Source organism: Aaosphaeria arxii (assembly GCF_010015735.1).
Source record: "Aaosphaeria arxii CBS 175.79 unplaced genomic scaffold BU24scaffold_16, whole genome shotgun sequence".
NCBI lineage: Eukaryota > Fungi > Ascomycota > Dothideomycetes > Pleosporales > Aaosphaeria > Aaosphaeria arxii.
The window spans coordinates 78,829-96,563 of record NW_022983489.1 but is presented as its reverse complement, the minus strand read 5'-3'; the positions used below and the strand labels follow the sequence as shown (position 1 = coordinate 96,563).

Below are 17,735 nucleotides of genomic sequence, written 5' to 3'. Positions count from 1 at the left end.
ATATGATGTGAATGACGTTTCAACTGTCTCCCCTTTTCATTTTTCTTTCGCTGCGGCAAGACGAGGTGCTGGTGATGCTCTATTTCTTCAACGCCCGTCCCGCGATGTCATTCCTGTACTGCATGCCCTCAAAGTGAATGCACTTGACGCCCTCGTACGCGCGCTTCACGGCGTCCTCGAGCGTGTCCGCGACCGCTGAGCTGGCAATCACGCGCCCGCCCGCCGTCTTCAGTGTCTGGCCGTCCAGCACGGTGCCAGCGTGGAACAACACAACGTCCTCGGGCGTCTGATCCAGCTTCATCTCGATTCCCTTCTTGTATGATCCAGGATACCCGCCAGCCGCAACGACGACGGTCGCCGCGGACTTGGCCGACACCTTCAAGTCGACCTCCGCGAGCTTGCCGTCCGCGCACGCCACCATCACCTCCGCGAGATCGCTCTCCATCAATCGCAGCAGACTCTGCGTCTCCGGGTCACCGAACCTGACGTTGTACTCCAGCACCTTGGGGCCGTCCTTGGTCATCATCAACCCCGTGAACAGCACACCCTTGAACTCGTATCCCTCCTCTCGCATTCCGTCAACCGTCGGCTGCAGAATCTCCCTCTCCATCCGCTCAATCACCTCCTTCGGCGCGATCCGCGTCGGCGCGTACGTTCCCATACCCCCCGTGTTAGGCCCGGTGTCCCCATCGCCAATCCTCTTGTGGTCCTGCGCGGGCGGGAGACTCCTAATCGTCTTTCCATCACTGAACGTCAAGATGCTGAGCTCATCGCCCTCGAGGAACTCCTCAATCACCACCTCATCGCCCGCGGACCCAAACTCCCGATCCAACATGATATCCTTCAACGCCGCGTGCGCCTCCTCGCTCGTCGCAGGGATAATAACGCCCTTGCCCGCCGCGAGCCCCGACGCCTTAATCACCACGCGATGCGACACAGAATCCAAGTACGCCTTCGCGGCCGCGTGGTCGGTGAAATTCTCATACGCCGCCGTGGGAATCGAATGCCGCTTCATGAAGTCCTTGGAAAACGTCTTGCTGCCCTCCATCCGCGCGGCGGCCTTGCCAGGTCCAAAACACCGGATCCCTTCGCCGCCGGCCTTCGCGCCGCCTTCGTACGACCCGACTTCCTGCTCGAAGAAGTCGACGATGCCGTCGACGAGGGGTTGCTCGGGCCCCGGGATGAGCAGGTTGACGAAGTATTCTTTCGCGAACTCGGCGAGCGCGGGGAAGTCGGAGGCGGAGATTGAGGGGTGGTTGGAGGTTTTGGGGAGGCTGGCGGTGCCGCCGTTACCCGGGATGCAGTGGATGTGCGAGACGTAGGGGGATTTGGAGAGGGAGTATGCGAGGGCGTGCTCGCGGCCGCCGTTGCCGACCAGGAGGATCGTGAGGGGCTTAGTTGATGTCATCGTGGGCTATTTGTGCGTGTTAGGTTCCACGGCGGAATTGAGTGGTGAGTGGTTGCGTCAATTGCGATTGCAATTGATGATGTGAGGTTGAGGTCGTGGAGGAGGAGAGGGAGGGAGGGGTTGGTTTAGATTGTTGTTGTAGGGCTGAGGTTTTTTTTTCTTTCCTTTGGCGGGGGTGGGGTCCTTATCGATAAATAGATGAAAGGTCCGAGTTCGGAGAATCTTGCAATTGATATTGGGAATGAGAAACTATTGCATGAGACAATATGTAGCAAGGAACAAATCCTCACAGTTTCTATTGTTTTTCCCTAGAAGAAGAAAAATAAACAATTGTTGCCCTAGCTTTTAGAGCTGAATGTCTAGGATATTGGATGCTTAATTGATTTTCGTAATCTTTACCATTATTACCAGTTCAAGATTGTCTCGAGCCAAGTGATCGCAACGGATACGAGACCAAAACATGGCCTAAACATTGATATTTACAGAGCATTGCATATGGTATCATATCGTATGAATACGTGACATTGGAATAATTTTTCACTGCATTTAGGGTATTGTGCGTTCTTTTGTGTACAGAGGTTTCGGACGTTCTATTATAAAACACGCCTTAAAGGCATATTGCCCAATTGTAGACAACCAACAGTCGCATCACTCTGAGCAATTTTACCAATTGCAACAAGTTGGCTATTCCGTTATCTGGTGCATTACCCATTGATAATGATCACATACACTGTTCAGTTGACGCTACGAATCAGAAGGGACGATCAGAATAGTCTCAATTGAACAGTATCAACTATGCTAAATGCTAAATGCAAAAGAGCCGCTTAAAAATGACTTTGACATTGTTTTGGGAAGATTTCGATGATGCTACCAGTACAAATCAATTAAGTCTTTTTAAGGGATGCAAGAGCTAGTCGGTCATGGTGCCACTGAGCATAAAAATATTAGTTCCCATCAGTAAAAGAGTCCTAGAATGCACTCACCTTCCCACAAGATATAGGTTCATAAAGCGGCGGATGCTCCTCGTCCACGCAAGTTGGCACAACACTACACACACTATCGGCATTGAATCCCAAGAAAAACGGCATCGAATACCTCGACGCCGTCTGTCTGTTATACACGCGATGCACCGTAGACTTGAACCTATTGTTCGAAAGGCGTTGCAGGAAGTCAGCGATGTTCACCACGAACGTGCCCTCGATGGGTTTCGCGTCGATCCACTCCCCCTCGTTGGAGAGGACTTGCAGGCCGCCGGAGTTGTCCTGCCATAGGAGCGTGAAGCACTGGATGTCGGTGTGGGATCCGATTCCGACGTCGACGTTGGCGCTGTCTGAGGGGTCCACGACGCCGGGGTAGTGGATATAAAGGGCGTCCGCGCCTGGATGTGTGATGACGTCGTCGAAGTAGGATTCCTCGAGGTCGAGAGCGAGGGCTAGGATGCGGACGAGTTTGCGGGCGAGATTGAGGCGTTGTTGCCAGAATTCCACGGTGGCGGTGCGGAAGCCGGGGAGGTGGGATACACCGGTCCAGAGTTCGTCCAGCGATCTAGATGATGAGGTTGGTTGGGTGGGTGAATTTGCGTGGAGAGGGTCATTGGATTCATCATAGCGGATGGAGAATGTTTCCTTATTATCTATGTACGTTGTGTCAATTCATGCACACGTGAATCAATGGCAGTACTTCTAGACATACCTTTCGTTTCTGTATCGTTGATTTGAGTAGTCCCAACCCCATGATATCCCTGAAAGTTTTCATATTTGCGACGTGAGACTTTTTCCTTTGCGTTTATTGGCTGGTCGAAGAATGCTTGAGCTTGATGTAGTGCATTGCGAATTAAGTCAGGCGAGATGCCATGATTGTATACATAGAAGAACCCGGTATTCTCAGCCGCAAGCCTGATGTTTTGTGCAATTTCTTTCCGTGCAGCAAGGTCTCCATCTATTTGGCCCAAATCTATAAGGGGGATTTCATTAGCAAGGGGTGCCCGCGGGGGTGCGGTCGAGACTCGTCGATATTCTGGGCCATTCAGTGTGAGCAATTGGATTTTTGAGTATGTCTTTGTGGCTGTTTCTGTAGCCATGGCTTATGCAGATCAGGCTGACTGAGCGCGGAACGTGAATAGGCTATCAAAGAATATGCAAGTCGAGGGTTCGAAGGATCGATCGAAGCTGTGTAGATCGCTGAGATATAAACGACGTCGATGCAGCAAAACAGCGCCTATATAACAGAACGTCCTGCGTGGGCAACGTGCATGTGGAATTCAGAACTTTTGTCTAGTTGAATGGGATATCGCAGTAATCCGGGATTATGGCGTGCTTGTGATGGTTAATAGTGGGCCCTTCGGTGTAATTTGGCTCGCTATTGTCGTCGTTTTGGCCAAGCGTACGCGTGTATTGTCCCGGTTGCGAGGAGGGAGGTTCTATGATGGGAGGGAATATGAGTAGATCCTGATGGTATTCGCCATTACACTGTAGTAAATGTGTGTAGTTGCCATCACATAATTCCACAGAGCGACGGTCTCCGTCGGAGTTTCCGTCGGATGTCAAGATTGGGCATATCTGGGATGTGGTCGCTTTGATTGGCTGGAATCTGACATCCACGTTTTCCCCGCAAGGTCCCTTGAACTAGCCAAATTGGACTAGAACTAACCTAGTTGGTGCCTTAATCTAATCCATGCCCTCACAAAGGAGAGATAAGACTTCAACGATCTTCATGTATATCTCTCAGACATAATGCCAATGCGGGCCACGCCGGAATCCGTTTGGTATCTCCACGTTCCTGCATCGGATCCCATTCTCAATTGCAACCTACAATTCTGTTTTCATTCATTAACAGAAGGACTGAACTGTGAGCGACCGGTTTGAATGCTACCAAGCATCCGTTACACAGCCACAAACGCCCTCCATGACAAAGGTTTCTCTTCTTCATTCTTTTCATGACCGACTCTTGGTCAAAAACGTTGATCAAGATGGCAATGTCCGTCCAGTGTCACTCCTCGATAACGATTCGATCCGACCTGTGCGGACGGAGGATCGAAGATGGACTCAATTGACTTATCTTTTCTTCTGGTTTTCTGCGACTGCCAATGTCAGTAACCTCTATGCCGCATCGACTGGAATGGCGATGGGACTTTCTATGTGGGAAGCCGTGGCCTGTTCGTTTGGTGGGCAGATCTTAGCTGGCCTTCTCATGGCCTTGAATGGACGCGGCGGAGCTGTCTATCGTATCCCATTTCCAGTCCTCTGTCGAGCCAGTTTCGGTGTTTGGGGAAGTCTTTGGCCGACTTTCAATCGAGCCTGCATGTCTATCGTCTGGAATGGAGTAAACAGCGTCCAAGGAGCGCAATGCTTATAGTGAGTCAACTTACACGTGATATCACGTTGCAGAGGTGGCTGACAGTTTACGAAAGCGTACTACTTCATGCGATATTCCCATCAATCGCGCGTATACACGACACAATGGGCACTGCTTCAGCCCTTACTTCTGGCGGTATGATCTGTTTCGCAGTGTACTGGTAAGCCCAACCGCCCTCGTACAATAGTGACTAGAAATGACAATGCGTGAAAGGATTCTCAATTGTGCTTTTCTGTTCATTCCAGTCCCAAAGATGAGGATGCTGGTATACATTAAAGTTGGCGTTTATTACTGTGGCGCTTTTGCGATGTTGGCATGGACAGTGTCCCTTGCAAGGAATACTTCTGCTTCTCTTGCCCGCCCATCTACTATCAAGGGGCCCGAGAAATCGTGGATGATTGCGAAGTTCATTTTTCTTGGTCTTGCACAATGTGGAACATTCATCTCCAACGCTGCCGATCTCCAGCGATATGCGAGGAGACCTAACGATGTTCTTTTGGGCCAAATCATCAGCTTTCCGGTCTCAAACTTGCTGGTTGCTGTTCTGGGTAACGTAATAGCAGCCACGAGTGAAAGTATTCTAGGAGAGGTAAGTTTTGATGCGTCGATCATTTTTGGAAGGATACTTACTCATTTGCCGCAGTTTGTCTGGAATCCGCTCATCCTGCTTGACAGGCTGATGGAAGGTGACCGATATACACCTGCCAATCGTGCCGGCTGTGCAATGATTGCAATTGCATTCGTATACTCGACTATCTTCTCCGCTATCTTTGAGAACTCTATCCCGTAAGAAGCCTATGTATTGCTCATTTGCATCCATTCTAATATCGAGTCAGTGCCGGAAACGATATCGCTGCTCTATGCCCAAGATACATCACTGTGAAAAGAGGATTTTTCATTTGCGCCAGTCAGTCAAACCCTGATCTAAAGAAATCTACTTGTATGAAGAAATACTGATGACATTACTAGTCTTATCTTACGCTATCTGTCCTTGGTACCTCCTCTCCTCAGCCATTGTGTTCATCAACTTTCTCGCCTCTTATCAAGTCTTCCTTGCTGCCATAACTGGAATTCTAATCTGCGACTACTACTACCTCCGTCGAGGTCTCCTTTACATCCCCGCCCTCTACACCACAAGTCGTGAGGGACCGTATCGCTTCACCAAAGGCTGGAACATCCGCGCATTCGCAGTCTACATCATAGCCGTAGCGCCTAACTTCTACGGATTTTTGAATCAACTGGGGGTGACTGCAGCATTGAGTATCCAGAGATTCTATTACGTCGCCTATCCGGTCGCGCTTTTAATCGCGTATGGCGGCTATTGGGTATCGAACCTGGTGTGGCCGGCAAAGGCGCTGCATACACATGAAGGATGGCTGGAGCCGAAGGAGTATGTGGATGAGTTTGATGGTAGCAATGCGCGCATTCCGTTGACGCTCGATGGCGTTGACGCTAATGGGAGAAACTGGTCGACAATGGCTCCGGGGGAGGTTAATGTTCTAAGCAAGGGATCTTCTTAGTTACGTCTAGCAAACATTCCCGATTATACCCATATACTGTCATGTACAACTTTGAAAGAATAATATCCTACCATTTCCGTGCCTTTGATAACTCCACCATTGTACGATTACATTGTCCCGCCACCCATATTCGTCCCCAAACCCTCCTCTTCAAAAGAAAACATACTCTCAACCAGCACCCCCGGAACCCAGCTCATCTGCTGCGCGCCGCCACCCTGCTGCCCATACACCACCTCCATCCCCGTCATATCCTGCTCTTGCCCTTGCGCACTCTGCACTTCGTCCATCGCTTTCTTCCTCATGACGTCCGTCGCCCACTGCAACACCGGCTCTATAGTCCTGAACTGCAGTCGCTCCCGCTCGATGATTCGATCCATTAGGGAAAACGTGGCTTGCGTGGAGGTGAGATGATGAGAGTATTCGACGATTGTCACGGCGGCGTATGCGCCGAGGAGGAAGTCGAAGACGAGTTTTGCCTGGCATGTTGATACATAGAGATTCGATAGAATGTTGAGCAGGTCCTGGGAGCGGGTGAGGGAGAGGTCGATCAGCGCTGTCGTGCGCTGCTGCGTAGCGGAATGCGACTCCGGATCGACGGACTCATGGGGCTCGGATAGTTGCGAGAGTTCCCACCGCGCGAGGATGAGGGTGATAGAGAGGTAGGCTACTTGGAGGGTTTGGTTGTTTGTGTTGGGGTCTGGTGGGGAGTTAGTTTGGTGGAAGAGCGAGAAGAAGTGGGATACTTGCTTTTCACGAAGGGCTCGCACCAGCTTTGTATGGCGTCCCAAGTTTCCTGGGTTGGGATCGTCTGGAGAATTACGCATTCGTGGAGCTTGAGGTAGAGCTTCAGCTCAAGAAGTAAGCTGTTCATAGGGTCTGTTGATGGAAGTCGCTCGGAAATGATAAGAAGTTGTTCCATGCTGGTCCGTTCCGCTGCCAGTGGTCGGCCTGTTCCAATGGCAAATCTAGCATGTCAAGAATTAGCAATGGTCGGCTCATGAAAAGGTTCTCAACATACTTGAGATGTAACAAGCAAGCCGCGATCCAGGCCCGCAGCTCCTCGCTTTGGCTGGTACCATGAGGATCCGAGGCGGCGCTCAGTTTGTCGATGTTACAAGTAATGATTAGATGCAAAATGACTGATCCTGTCATAAGCCAACTATCAATGTACTGTCCTCGGAATTCCAAGCCGAGATTCCAAGCGCTCAATATCAACATGATATTCAACGTCGGAATGTCAATCGGAGTATTTAGGACTACTTTCGAGAGCTGATCCCTGACTAATGTATTCAAGGAAATATGTAGCTGGGAGTGGAGCAAAGACGGTATGGTCTGGAAGCCTGCCAATAGGCACGTGGCGAAGAGAAGTTGGTGATTTTCCTTAATATCTGCAAGGTCCAAGCTGATAAACGGCAAAGTTGCTGTCATCCGTTCGAAGCTAGATTGGTTTAATTGAGTCCATACATTCGAATGAATCATATACGCACCCTTTGAATAGCAAAGTTCCTAACCCGTCAGGATCTATACCTATGGCCCAAAGTTCTTCGATAATATTTTGCTGAGGAAACGTCGGGTGGTCTCCCGTGATCATCTTATTCAGCCTTCTAATAACCTTTATTGGCGCAAGCTGATTGCTATGAGATATGCCGATGGAAACTCTTTCTTGCTCAGCATCTTTGGGCATGGACAATGGCGCCCATATGTTGTTATCTGTGACTGCGGGACTAGTTGATTCCTTACAAGTGGAATCATTGTTCGAAGCTTGCGGTGACCACTGACTAGATGGGGGCTGCCGGACTGTCAGACCGGGCTGTTGCATCCGTAAATGTTGCTTGATTTCATCCAAAGACGATTCAATAGATGCTAGTCTATAAATGCGTATATCAGCATAACGATTCTTTGGCATTACCATTGATTATTGAGTGCCATTCTTACCGCTGATCACAATTGCAATGTTCAGAATTTCTCTCTTGAGTTCTCTCACTATTTTCGCCTACCGGATCCACAGGTAATACGGGCAGCGCGCAAGGCAATCTATCACGCCGTCAGTGGATCTGATCGAATCATGGACGGAAAACATGCCGCAGAGTTTCGCAGCGAGTGCATATTCTCGCTCCCGGCTTGACTTCACATCTTGTCTTCAAGCGCCGACAAGTCGAGCATGACATAACCCTCTTCTTTACGCTAGGCATTTTGATGATCTTTCACGGTTACATAGTGTCTCGATTGCTTTTCGATTTTTTCCTTAAAAAGTTCCCTTAAAAGAGATATGCCCTCAAGGGAAGTGTGGATGTGGTAGTCGGATTGGGAAGCCTTCCACGAGTGCAGCTTCTGGCTGGAACTCGCTAGTGCGTCTTTCGGTTGCGATAGTGTCGCACGTGACGTCAGCCGCTCCAGCTACTTCCAAGCCGCGGGCAATGATCGATCATCAAGATAAGGTTAATAATAACACAAACGATACCTAGTCCTGCTCATCTTTATCTTTTCTTGAAAAACATCTCAATGCTGTTGGTCCAAGCTTGCTCGGCGACCTCGTCCACGCTGAGTTCCTTCAGACCTGCGACAATAAGTGCCACCCGTTCCATAGCACAACTTTCATTCCTCTCCTTTATCATCTTTCCCAATTCGAATTTATCCTTCTTCTTAGAACCCCAAGTCCATGCACTTGCATTCTTTAGGTACGTTCTCGATATCTCGCTTGAAGCTTGAATCTCACCCCAAGGTGCGTCCGTCTCGATCTGTAGCTTGTCCAGCGGAGCCTGTCTCACCATTTGAAGACTATCGGGATCGCGAAAGCTGAATGAGTTTACGCTGATTTCAAGACCGAGTTCCGTAAGTTTTCGCATTTGTTCGGCAGTGCCCACAAAAGAATGCACGAGACCCAATGGCAAAGCCAATCTCGACAGATACGGTGCCAAAATGGAGACGAAGTCGTCGAAGGCTGCTCTGCAGTGCAGGAACAGAGGTACGTTCCACTGTGCTTCCACGATCATGTCGAGTTGCCGCTTGAACGTGCGAATCTGTGCCTCTTTTGGTGCATGAGCGAGGTAATCATAATCGAGCCCCAACTCTCCGAATGCTGCTATCCTATCCGGCTCGTCATCCAACAGTTTCGTGACGCTCAAACCCAACTTTTGGAAATATTCCTCCCCACCTTCATCGGCCTCGGCTGCATGGTATGGATGCACGCCAATAGTTATCTTACACTGCTCGGGACGTCTTCTTGCGATCTCGAGATTGAATTGTACATCGGGGAGAGACATTCCTGTCAGCATGACCTTTTCCACTCCAACTTCCAGCGCTCGATCTAGTACAGCATCGAAATCTGGTGCATGATATTGCTTTCCACGGTATATGCCTGAGAATTCCTTCGCCGTCGCTGTTACTGCGACCTAATCAAAACATATTGATCAGCAGGTTCGTGATAATGGCACATCTACGATGACTTACATCTGCGAAACGGCATCTGGATCGTGGAGCAGCGGGAGCAGCCGTCGGCAAACCGTCCAGGAGCGACTGCGATGCCATGGTGGGACGGGCTCGCCCAAAGACTACGTTTCGGGTGGGCTGGATTTGGTCTATGTTGGATAGAACAACAATACGAGATTACTTGTCGATTAAAATGGTGCCGATTTCGGAACGGGCCGATATGTACCACCGGGGGTTGTGGGCCAGCTAAGACTTATCTCGTAAAGCTTGTCGTTACAACAAATGCAACAAAATCGTCAGTAGACGTGTATGAATGTCAATGGCTTCATCAAATGACAGATAAGCCATTTTCCCAACGGGGTTTATAAGAAGAGTTTTCGCATCAAATCTTGCCTCAAATGTATGTTTGTGATAAACCCCCGATCCGGAGCCGCTTGAGTTACATATATCCTGCCCTTCCGTTTTATATAATTTGGGATCTGAATTGAGCTCTCAAGGTTGCCCAGACGAACAGGACGTCTGATTGGATGCGTGGTTGCAGCGGCAATCATGCATACCATTTATCCATGAGTCATTGCCTAGTACAAGATACATGATGAGCGCATGAAAAAAACATTGCTTTTCAACAACTATGGCATCCGTGAATTCTCAGGAGCAATTGATCTCCGGGATCATTGCTCGGCTGTCGCAAACTCCCTACGCCTGTAGTACACTCACCCGGATACCAAGCGGAACGACGAATTTAGTGTGTCGAGGCAAACTTATCGTACCACTTGAATTTCCTGACAATACTACATCCGCCAATGATGACACAATCATCGTGAAGCATAGCGTTGGTCATGCTTCCGGTAACCAGGAGATTCGGCTGGATCTCACACGTGTAGTCCGTGACCCCAAGACCGAGAGTAAATGTTCATTTCCATAGCACCCATACTCATTGCTTTTGTAGTTGGTCGAGCGTAGCGTGCTCCAGTTCTTACGATCAAATCCCGTCTCACTGATTTGCCCAACGACAATTAAAGTACAAACGCCCCTATTACTCGCAGAATATCCTACAACCTCGCCAGACATCCATCATAACATCACGCCATCGCTGCACGTCTTTGCGGATTTCGGGAGAAGCAACATACTTGCCGAAGTCCCGAACGACTCAATAAAAGACACTGGTCGCGCACTGGGAGGATGGTTGCGCGGATTCCATGATCAGACCTATTCGTCGTCAACAGAACTTCTGTCATTGAGCCGGGTCGTCATGACTAACGAAGGCATGAGAGAGCTGAAAAGGAAGATCTCTTATGAAGCCGTTCTTTCAATTCTCGAGGAGAATTTCAGCAACATATTGGAAGAGGGCGATAACGTCAGAGATACTATACAAGAGGCTGTCGATGCGGGTTGTCGTGATTTATCGGTTTCCTGCTCGGACATGCAAACTACGGAACGAACAAACTCTTATGGGATCATCCATGGTGACCTTTGGACCGGAAACCTCCTAGTATCGCTAGGCTCACAAGAGTCAGCACCTCCTTCAAAAGATATCAATCTGACGGTGTTGGACTTTGAATTCACACAGTTCTCCCATTTCGCAGTCGACTTGGGACAGATGCTTGCAGACCTCTACGAGAAGGGTCACTTCTATCTCCTTCCGCGTGCGCTCATCCGCGCAATGATCAAATCTTTCTTCGAAGGCTACGGTGAAATTGATGAAGAGTTGAAGAGAAAGACGTTGATACATGCGGGCGTGCATATGATCTGTTGGTTTATTCGGCGAAATCCCACGGCTCCAATTCGGGAGCCAATGGAGAGAGTTGAATCTTTAATGAGGACCGCGGTGAAGTGGATTCAGATCGGGAAAAGCCAGAATGAAGATTACGAACTGGGAGCTATGGGCGACACGTTATATGGTTAGATAGAAGGGCTGTGCGAAGGGATTGGGCGCATGGACGATCTCTTTTGACTGATTCTAGCGGCGTAAAAGCTGTCATGTTTGGGGCAATGGAAGCACTACTCCCCGAAGCCTTTCTCCAACCGCTCCGTACTCGTTCCAAACAAGGCTGGAATGCCGAACTCCTTCCTCACCTGCGCAAAGTCACAGTCTTCACGAACCATCTTCGCCACTGCCTTTGCTGCTGTGAATATCAAGGCCATTCCACCCCCATTGAACCCCGCCAGAATCCACTGGCTCTTAGTGCCCGGCACACGGCCAACATGCGACCACCCATCCGGTGTGTTGCCCATGATGCCCACCCACGTAGCATCTGAAACCGCGTTACTATCGTCCCATCCATGAAAGGTGCGCTGCATGTATCCTTTCCAATGCTGTTCGACATCATCTGAGAATCTAGCTGAATCATCGAAATTGTTGAACCAAGACTTGCAATCGGATTTGAAGTGCCATCCTCCACCACCAACAACAATGCTGCCGTCCGGACGGGGATTTAGATAATCGACACCTTTGTCTGCACCGAAGTCGATATTGTAGGTTTGCGTGAGATGCGGACGCACGGGCTTGGAAGGAACAATATGGGTAGCCATCCCACGCACCGGAACGATCACATTCTCGAATTGCGGCAGAAGCCCCGCCGTGTATGCGTTCGTCGCAAAGACGACCTTCGCAGCAGCGATGTCCCCACGTGCGGTAGTGACCAGATTAGTGCCATTTTCTTGTTGCTTGACCGACTTGACCAGCGTATTCGTTTGGACATTGAGCTTTCCCGGGTATCGCTCAAGCAGCCTTTCGACGAGTAGGGTGGCAAACTTGTACGGCCAGAATGAGCACGCTGGCACGCTGAAAGCTGATGTAGCACCTTTGATCGAAGTTATCTGCTCAGCGTAACGTTCGTCGATAAAACTCGTATCCTTCGTCCACCTAGCACCCTTAGCGCGAGAATCATCAAAGAGTTTCTTTAATCGCTTAGAATCTTCGGCATCAGTCTGCACATCGAAGCTCCGCCGGAGCTCCAACTGGCAATCCAACTCTTCTTTCTCAACGATATGTTTGATGTCATCCATGACGCCCATTACGTACGCCTGAAGTTCGTCGATGTCTTCAAGATTGCGCGACCCAATGAGGCCGGCGAGGGTGTTCGTTTTGATCTTGCAATGGCCCCCATTTCTTGCTGTCGCACCGGAGCACAGCTCGCGCGCTTCTAGCAACACGACGCTTGGCGACTCTGAGTTTGGCGACGAGGAGCCTTCTAGAAAGTGGTACGCAGTCATAATGCCAGCCATACCGGACCCAATTATGAGAACGTCAGTGCGCGGGGGCAGATCTGGGGTACTCCGCACATCGTGTAGCTTATGGGGTTCGCTGAGCCAATACGACGGAACGGGATGGGGAACGGGATACATTACGGCTCGACTAGGACGGTGCTGATGTTACTATCTGCGTAGCTTAATTCAAGGTGAATCAAACAAATGTGAAAAAATAAGGCTCGAGGATTTGAGCAAATGTCTTATAGCATGGGATATATTTGCAATGCATGTCCATCTTGATATACAAACATGTTCGGTGTTCGGACTAGCGACTAGGACATCGAATCGATGAAGTACACTAAAATCGGTATAACCGGCGTCCAACTCAATGATAAGTAAGGTAATGCGGCACGCCTGGATAGAAGATAAGGTGAGCGCAGACGTACATTATAAGCAGCTGCCTTTTCGGGCCAAACACTGAGAATGACATAATGTTATTGCAACTCGTTAATTGAGTATCTTGAATACTAGAGATGTCGACGAATGAAAGTACCATTTCCAACTCCGCAATTAGGAATTCCACAATGCGTCATGGTGTGAACATATCGCAATTTTCCCTTCTCAATTCGAAACTCATGCGTATCGGGCCATTGACTGTTACCAAAATCTAACATGACATCGACCGCACCGTATGTCTCGTCAATGACGTAGCGACGATTTTTCAATGGTACTCCACTCGGCACACCAACCGCACAGGTTCCATTCGGTCCTGGATCTCCGTACAGGCCGCCTTCAAGACGAACGCACGGCGTTCCCCATGGCACAGTCACATTCGGATTGTTGAAAAGATCGCAATATGCATCCGCAGCCTTCTTTAGCGTGTCACGGGTGTCGCGCTGCGCTTCTGGAATCTCAGACCAGTTTTCGAAAGCGGCCCAATAGGCATATCCTGTGATATTGAAAAGCCAATCCCCGGGTTTAGTGATGATGGTATCGACTTTGTTGATGTGATGATTGGCGAAGCGAAGTTGGGTGCCGATAACGTGAGGATCAGCCGTGCTGTTGACAATTACTTCGCTGTATGTCGCGCATGCCGTGGTATCGTATATTGATCGGTTATGAGTAATGGCAAGGGGTTTGTTCAAGATCCCGATGCTAGGATCAACCTTTTTGCCATTTTCGTAGTAGCCAAGCCAGGTGGAATTGTCAAATCGAGACGTGAGATCAGAGATTTTTCCAGAGGTTTGCGTCTTCAAATATGCATCAACAGCTTCTACGAGCTGCGGACGCGTACAGTGCGCGGCAGCTGTAGAGATGACGGCGATGATGGGAATAATAGAGCGCATCTTGAAGGCAGACAAAACGATCGAACAGCGATGAACAGCGAGAAACACGATTCGGAATTTATATATGTTCCTTCCTATAGTTAGAAAGGTTCAGCATCATTGAGAATTGCGACCTTGATATTAGCCAATGTTGAGTGCTATAACGAATTGCCGTGTTCGAGGTTTATTAACTCCACGGTTGAATTCGCACGATAGCGGTAGCATTGATGAAGCCCCACATCTCGAAATGAAACTTCGCGTGGGAATGTTAGGGCATTTGAATACATATACGGGCATGCGAATCGAGGACGCAATATATAATCTTCAGTTTGTAGACTAAATCTAGATCCCACAAGTTTGTACTCCTTTCCCGCTCGTTTAGATAAAGTCTGCAATCAGCCACCTCCACTCACTGGGCTTAGCACACAAAGATATTACGCCGATGAATATCATGATTGATGCGAATGATGACTCAGTTGTCTTAGACTTTAATTCTTGCCAGCCGTTTAGTACCACGCTTGTCACGGGCGGCGCACCGGGATGGATTGACGAAGACTACGCGATATCGGCACAAGAGCATGACAGTATTGCGTTCGACAAAATCGAAAAATGGATCAAAAAGCTAAGACCAGCAAGACAGGAGCCAAGTCGAAAAGAAGATGAAGAATGATGGTCAGTCGTCTACTCCACCCGCTAACTCAACAGCTTATACAAAGTAGAAGTTAACCACGTGACAGTTTAAGAAGCGAGCACATTTTATCGCAGTTCGTCATGTGAATATATAGTTACATTGATTAATCCGTTGAAATAACTATATAAGATCAAAGTCTAAGTAGCCCTCAGATTTTGCGGCACGACAGGACTTGCGTGACGAAGGGATTGACGTTCATACACAATATGTACGGCAACATCAGCAAAGTGACAACATCAGCAAGGTAATATTACTGGTAATGAAGACAAGACAGAAAAGTTAATTCATGACTAGATAACAATAGGAAAAAAGAAAAACTATCGTGATGTTTTATAATCATGTCCACACTCAATGTCCACGCTCAAGGGTAGTCACACCATCTTTCTTGATTTGGAAATCCTTGACAGTCCTGGCAATAAAACTTTGTCCCTCCGTTCCAGAGCTCCAGAAAATTTGATAGGTGCATAAAATCATTGTTCAGCTCTTCCGAACCTTTACTTTGGGTATCAGGATATTCCCAATTCATCTGAACTGGCTTTTGTAGTCCCCACCCATGGACCATATCCTGGAGGCGGCCTAGCCATTGCTTCTGTCTTTCATACCGCAGTCCAATGTCAAAACATTCGCGAAAGGTTTTGTGTATGTAGGTGCATAAAATCATTGTTCAGCTCTTCCGAACCTTTGCTTTGGGTATCAGAATATTCCCAGTTTATCTGAATCGGCCTTTGTAGTCCCCACCCATGGACCATATCCTGGAGGCGGCCAAGCCATTGCTTCTGTCTTTCATTCCGCAGTCCAATGTCAAAACATTCGCGAAAGGAGAAGGCTATGAGCTTTATCTTCTTGAAATGACGCAGCTGGCCAAAAACCATGCTAAGAGCGGCCTTTGCCTCCTCTTCCGTTAATTCGTAGTGTGTTTCTATAAGAAACTCGACTCTAAGTATCTTGCTCAAGTCTATCAAAGGAGCATCATCTAGCCCAAATGGATTTTTCATATTCTTCCTCTCGCATTCTACTGGCTCGGTGAACCTCGAAAATAATGACAGCGATTGATAGCGGGAAGCTAATAATTCTTTAAACTCTGCTGAGATGGCGCGGTTTACCAATAACAACGCATCCTTGCAGGGCACAAGTTGACCTTTGTAGCGTGAAGGAGCTCGAAATACCCATTGAGGTAGTAACGTCCGTCCCTGCGTAACGAAAAACCCTCCGTGCCGAAAAGGATTCTACAAATAGTCAGGCTGCATCCTCCAACTTAGTGGAATTAGGGTATTTTGAGTTTCAAGGTGTCAATCAAGTACGTCTGCTTCTACAGCCATTAGAAACATAGAAAATTACATTAATTATCACTATGCTGTCAATCTTTTCGTCATCTACCTGTACGACTTCACCTATTCTAAAGCCATATAACAATATACGCCTCTATTAATCATGTTCATCGGTGCAGCTAAAATAGTCTCCAACTATCTATAAAAGCCTTCCGGGCAATCAAAAGATAACCTATAATTCAGGACAGTAGTCCAGAATTATCCGGCAGGAGAGGCCCTGAACAGCTCTTGGCAGGCGACTTAACACTCGACCTACAAGGCTTAGCGTATGCTGTCTAAGTAATGTAAATTAACTACACATGCACCCCCAATCCCGGATTAAACGATACGAAAACTGACGCAATCCGCACAGCCACAAATCCTACAGTAAAGATACGCAGATGTGACTTAACTTAGGACATACATATCATCGCACATTAGCTCGGACCGGCGGTTCGCTTCCGCCGGAACCCATCGACGGGGCGCTTGATTTATGCAGGACTGATCTGCTGATCGGCACTTCCTGCAGAAGTAGCAGCCGAACCTGGCTGGTGCGTGATGACTTGCAGATCCAGCCTTACGCTTGCCGTGTATCTTGATGACTGCTCGGTCTGTGGCTATGTGGCTGTTGCGGCTATGCGACGCCGCTGCCAAGTACTCTGGAAAATCAGAGCTCCTGGATTGGGAGCAGGGCTGAGGTTAACGGCTGCTACCTGCTTAGCTTTTGACATAGCCCTTTATCAACTATATTAATCATCTACAGGTAACGGGGAGCAACAGTGCAGGTACGCAGAATACGTGAAGGTCTTGATGTGTTAATAACGTTAAACTGTTCAAGTTCGTGGCTCTGGCTATGTAAGGAAACTGGTCGTTGGGTCGTAGAGTGAGAAAAGAAAGTAAGCATAAGACATCAAAAAGCGAACTCTATCAGCATTACTCTCCCAGACATGTACCCAAAACCAACAATGCCCTCATGAACAGCAATGCAGGATGACCGATGATCGGGAGGAAGCCAAAGGATACGCTTAGTATGTTGGTGCACCCACTGGTCCTTGACAAAAACAGAGGGGGAAAGAGGGAGACGATTCGTGGCTGTATCAGGTGGAAGAAGCTCTGTTGGTATAGGCAGAGACCCACGGTTTGTCTGGAGAAGCGTACCGTCCTCAGAGAAAGACAGGGTATAGACAACAGCGTGGATATCAAACGTCTGCCGCAGCGCTCCCGTCTTGGCCTCCCACAGCTTGACCGTCTCGTCGTGCGATGCCGAGGCTAGTGTCGTGCCGTCCGGCGAGAAGGCTATTGCAGCGACATAGTCCCCATGGCCCTCGAGCGTCTGCCGCAGCGCCCCCGTCCTGGCCTCCCACAGCTTGACCGTCTTGTCGTCTGATGCCGAGGCCAGTGTCATGCCGTCCGGCGAGAAGGCTACTGCCCTGACCCAGTCCCCATGGCCCACGAGCGTCTGCCGCAGCGCCCCCGTCCTGGCCTCCCACAACTTGACCGTCTTGTCGT

At 48.9% G+C, this 17,735-nt stretch overlaps 10 protein-coding genes across 10 annotated transcripts in view; 2 read left to right on the top strand and 8 right to left on the bottom strand.

Annotated features, from left to right (window-relative positions):
• Window positions 1–43: 43 nt before the first annotated feature.
• On the bottom strand, window positions 44–1,543 carry BU24DRAFT_429069 (phosphoribosylamine-glycine ligase). Its single transcript, XM_033529645.1, has one exon. It carries the CDS (start codon window positions 1,406–1,408, stop codon window positions 80–82), a length of 1,329 nt encoding a protein of 442 aa, XP_033377103.1. The 5' UTR covers window positions 1,409–1,543; the 3' UTR covers window positions 44–79.
• Window positions 1,544–2,212: 669 nt separating this feature from the next.
• Window positions 2,213–3,808, bottom strand: BU24DRAFT_381230 (Clavaminate synthase-like protein). The gene is made up of 3 exons (XM_033524737.1): window positions 3,101–3,808; window positions 2,392–3,041; window positions 2,213–2,337 (listed from the first exon to the last, which is right to left on the bottom strand). The coding sequence occupies exons 1-3, from the start codon at window positions 3,486–3,488 to the stop codon at window positions 2,293–2,295; spliced, it is 1,083 nt and encodes a 360-aa protein (XP_033377102.1). The 5' UTR covers window positions 3,489–3,808; the 3' UTR covers window positions 2,213–2,292.
• A 322-nt stretch (window positions 3,809–4,130) lies between these two features.
• BU24DRAFT_456027 (uncharacterized protein) lies at window positions 4,131–6,282 on the top strand (the record flags this gene model as incomplete). The annotated part of the gene is made up of 6 exons (XM_033531408.1): window positions 4,131–4,761; window positions 4,818–4,922; window positions 4,976–5,351; window positions 5,406–5,548; window positions 5,599–5,669; window positions 5,732–6,282. Exons 1-6 carry the CDS (start codon window positions 4,313–4,315, stop codon window positions 6,280–6,282), a joined length of 1,695 nt encoding a protein of 564 aa, XP_033377101.1. The 5' UTR covers window positions 4,131–4,312.
• On the bottom strand, window positions 6,265–8,577 carry BU24DRAFT_429067 (uncharacterized protein). The gene is made up of 6 exons (XM_033529644.1): window positions 8,365–8,577; window positions 8,218–8,316; window positions 7,770–8,150; window positions 7,301–7,720; window positions 7,030–7,247; window positions 6,265–6,979 (listed from the first exon to the last, which is right to left on the bottom strand). Exons 1-6 carry the CDS (start codon window positions 8,472–8,474, stop codon window positions 6,390–6,392), a joined length of 1,818 nt encoding a protein of 605 aa, XP_033377100.1. The 5' UTR covers window positions 8,475–8,577; the 3' UTR covers window positions 6,265–6,389.
• Window positions 8,578–8,754: 177 nt separating this feature from the next.
• Window positions 8,755–9,862, bottom strand: BU24DRAFT_429064 (Mg-dependent DNase). The gene is made up of 2 exons (XM_033529643.1): window positions 9,733–9,862; window positions 8,755–9,674 (listed from the first exon to the last, which is right to left on the bottom strand). Exons 1-2 carry the CDS (start codon window positions 9,808–9,810, stop codon window positions 8,760–8,762), a joined length of 993 nt encoding a protein of 330 aa, XP_033377099.1. The 5' UTR covers window positions 9,811–9,862; the 3' UTR covers window positions 8,755–8,759.
• Window positions 9,863–10,342: 480 nt separating this feature from the next.
• On the top strand, window positions 10,343–11,617 carry BU24DRAFT_468550 (uncharacterized protein; the record flags this gene model as incomplete). The annotated part of the gene is made up of 2 exons (XM_033532534.1): window positions 10,343–10,616; window positions 10,734–11,617. 2 exons carry the CDS (start codon window positions 10,343–10,345, stop codon window positions 11,615–11,617), a joined length of 1,158 nt encoding a protein of 385 aa, XP_033377098.1.
• On the bottom strand, window positions 11,440–13,249 carry BU24DRAFT_429063 (FAD dependent oxidoreductase). The gene has a single exon (XM_033529642.1). It carries the CDS (start codon window positions 13,057–13,059, stop codon window positions 11,713–11,715), a length of 1,347 nt encoding a protein of 448 aa, XP_033377097.1. The 5' UTR covers window positions 13,060–13,249; the 3' UTR covers window positions 11,440–11,712.
• BU24DRAFT_474702 (uncharacterized protein) lies at window positions 13,118–14,502 on the bottom strand (the record flags this gene model as incomplete). Its single annotated transcript, XM_033532857.1, has 2 exons — window positions 13,506–14,502; window positions 13,118–13,198 (listed from the first exon to the last, which is right to left on the bottom strand). Exons 1-2 carry the CDS (start codon window positions 14,247–14,249, stop codon window positions 13,118–13,120), a joined length of 825 nt encoding a protein of 274 aa, XP_033377096.1. The 5' UTR covers window positions 14,250–14,502.
• Window positions 14,503–16,321: 1,819 nt separating this feature from the next.
• Window positions 16,322–17,011, bottom strand: BU24DRAFT_429062 (uncharacterized protein). The gene is made up of 2 exons (XM_033529641.1): window positions 16,885–17,011; window positions 16,322–16,843 (listed from the first exon to the last, which is right to left on the bottom strand). The coding sequence occupies exons 1-2, from the start codon at window positions 16,955–16,957 to the stop codon at window positions 16,635–16,637; spliced, it is 282 nt and encodes a 93-aa protein (XP_033377095.1). The 5' UTR covers window positions 16,958–17,011; the 3' UTR covers window positions 16,322–16,634.
• A 125-nt stretch (window positions 17,012–17,136) lies between these two features.
• The window catches only part of BU24DRAFT_359758 (uncharacterized protein), a gene marked incomplete at both ends in the record, with an annotated part of 3,646 nt that continues 3,047 nt past the window's right edge, over window positions 17,137–17,735 (bottom strand). Inside the window, one exon of the mRNA XM_033524062.1 lies at window positions 17,137–17,727. Coding sequence (XP_033377094.1) covers window positions 17,137–17,727 — 591 coding nt within the window. The remainder of the gene's footprint in view (window positions 17,728–17,735) is intronic.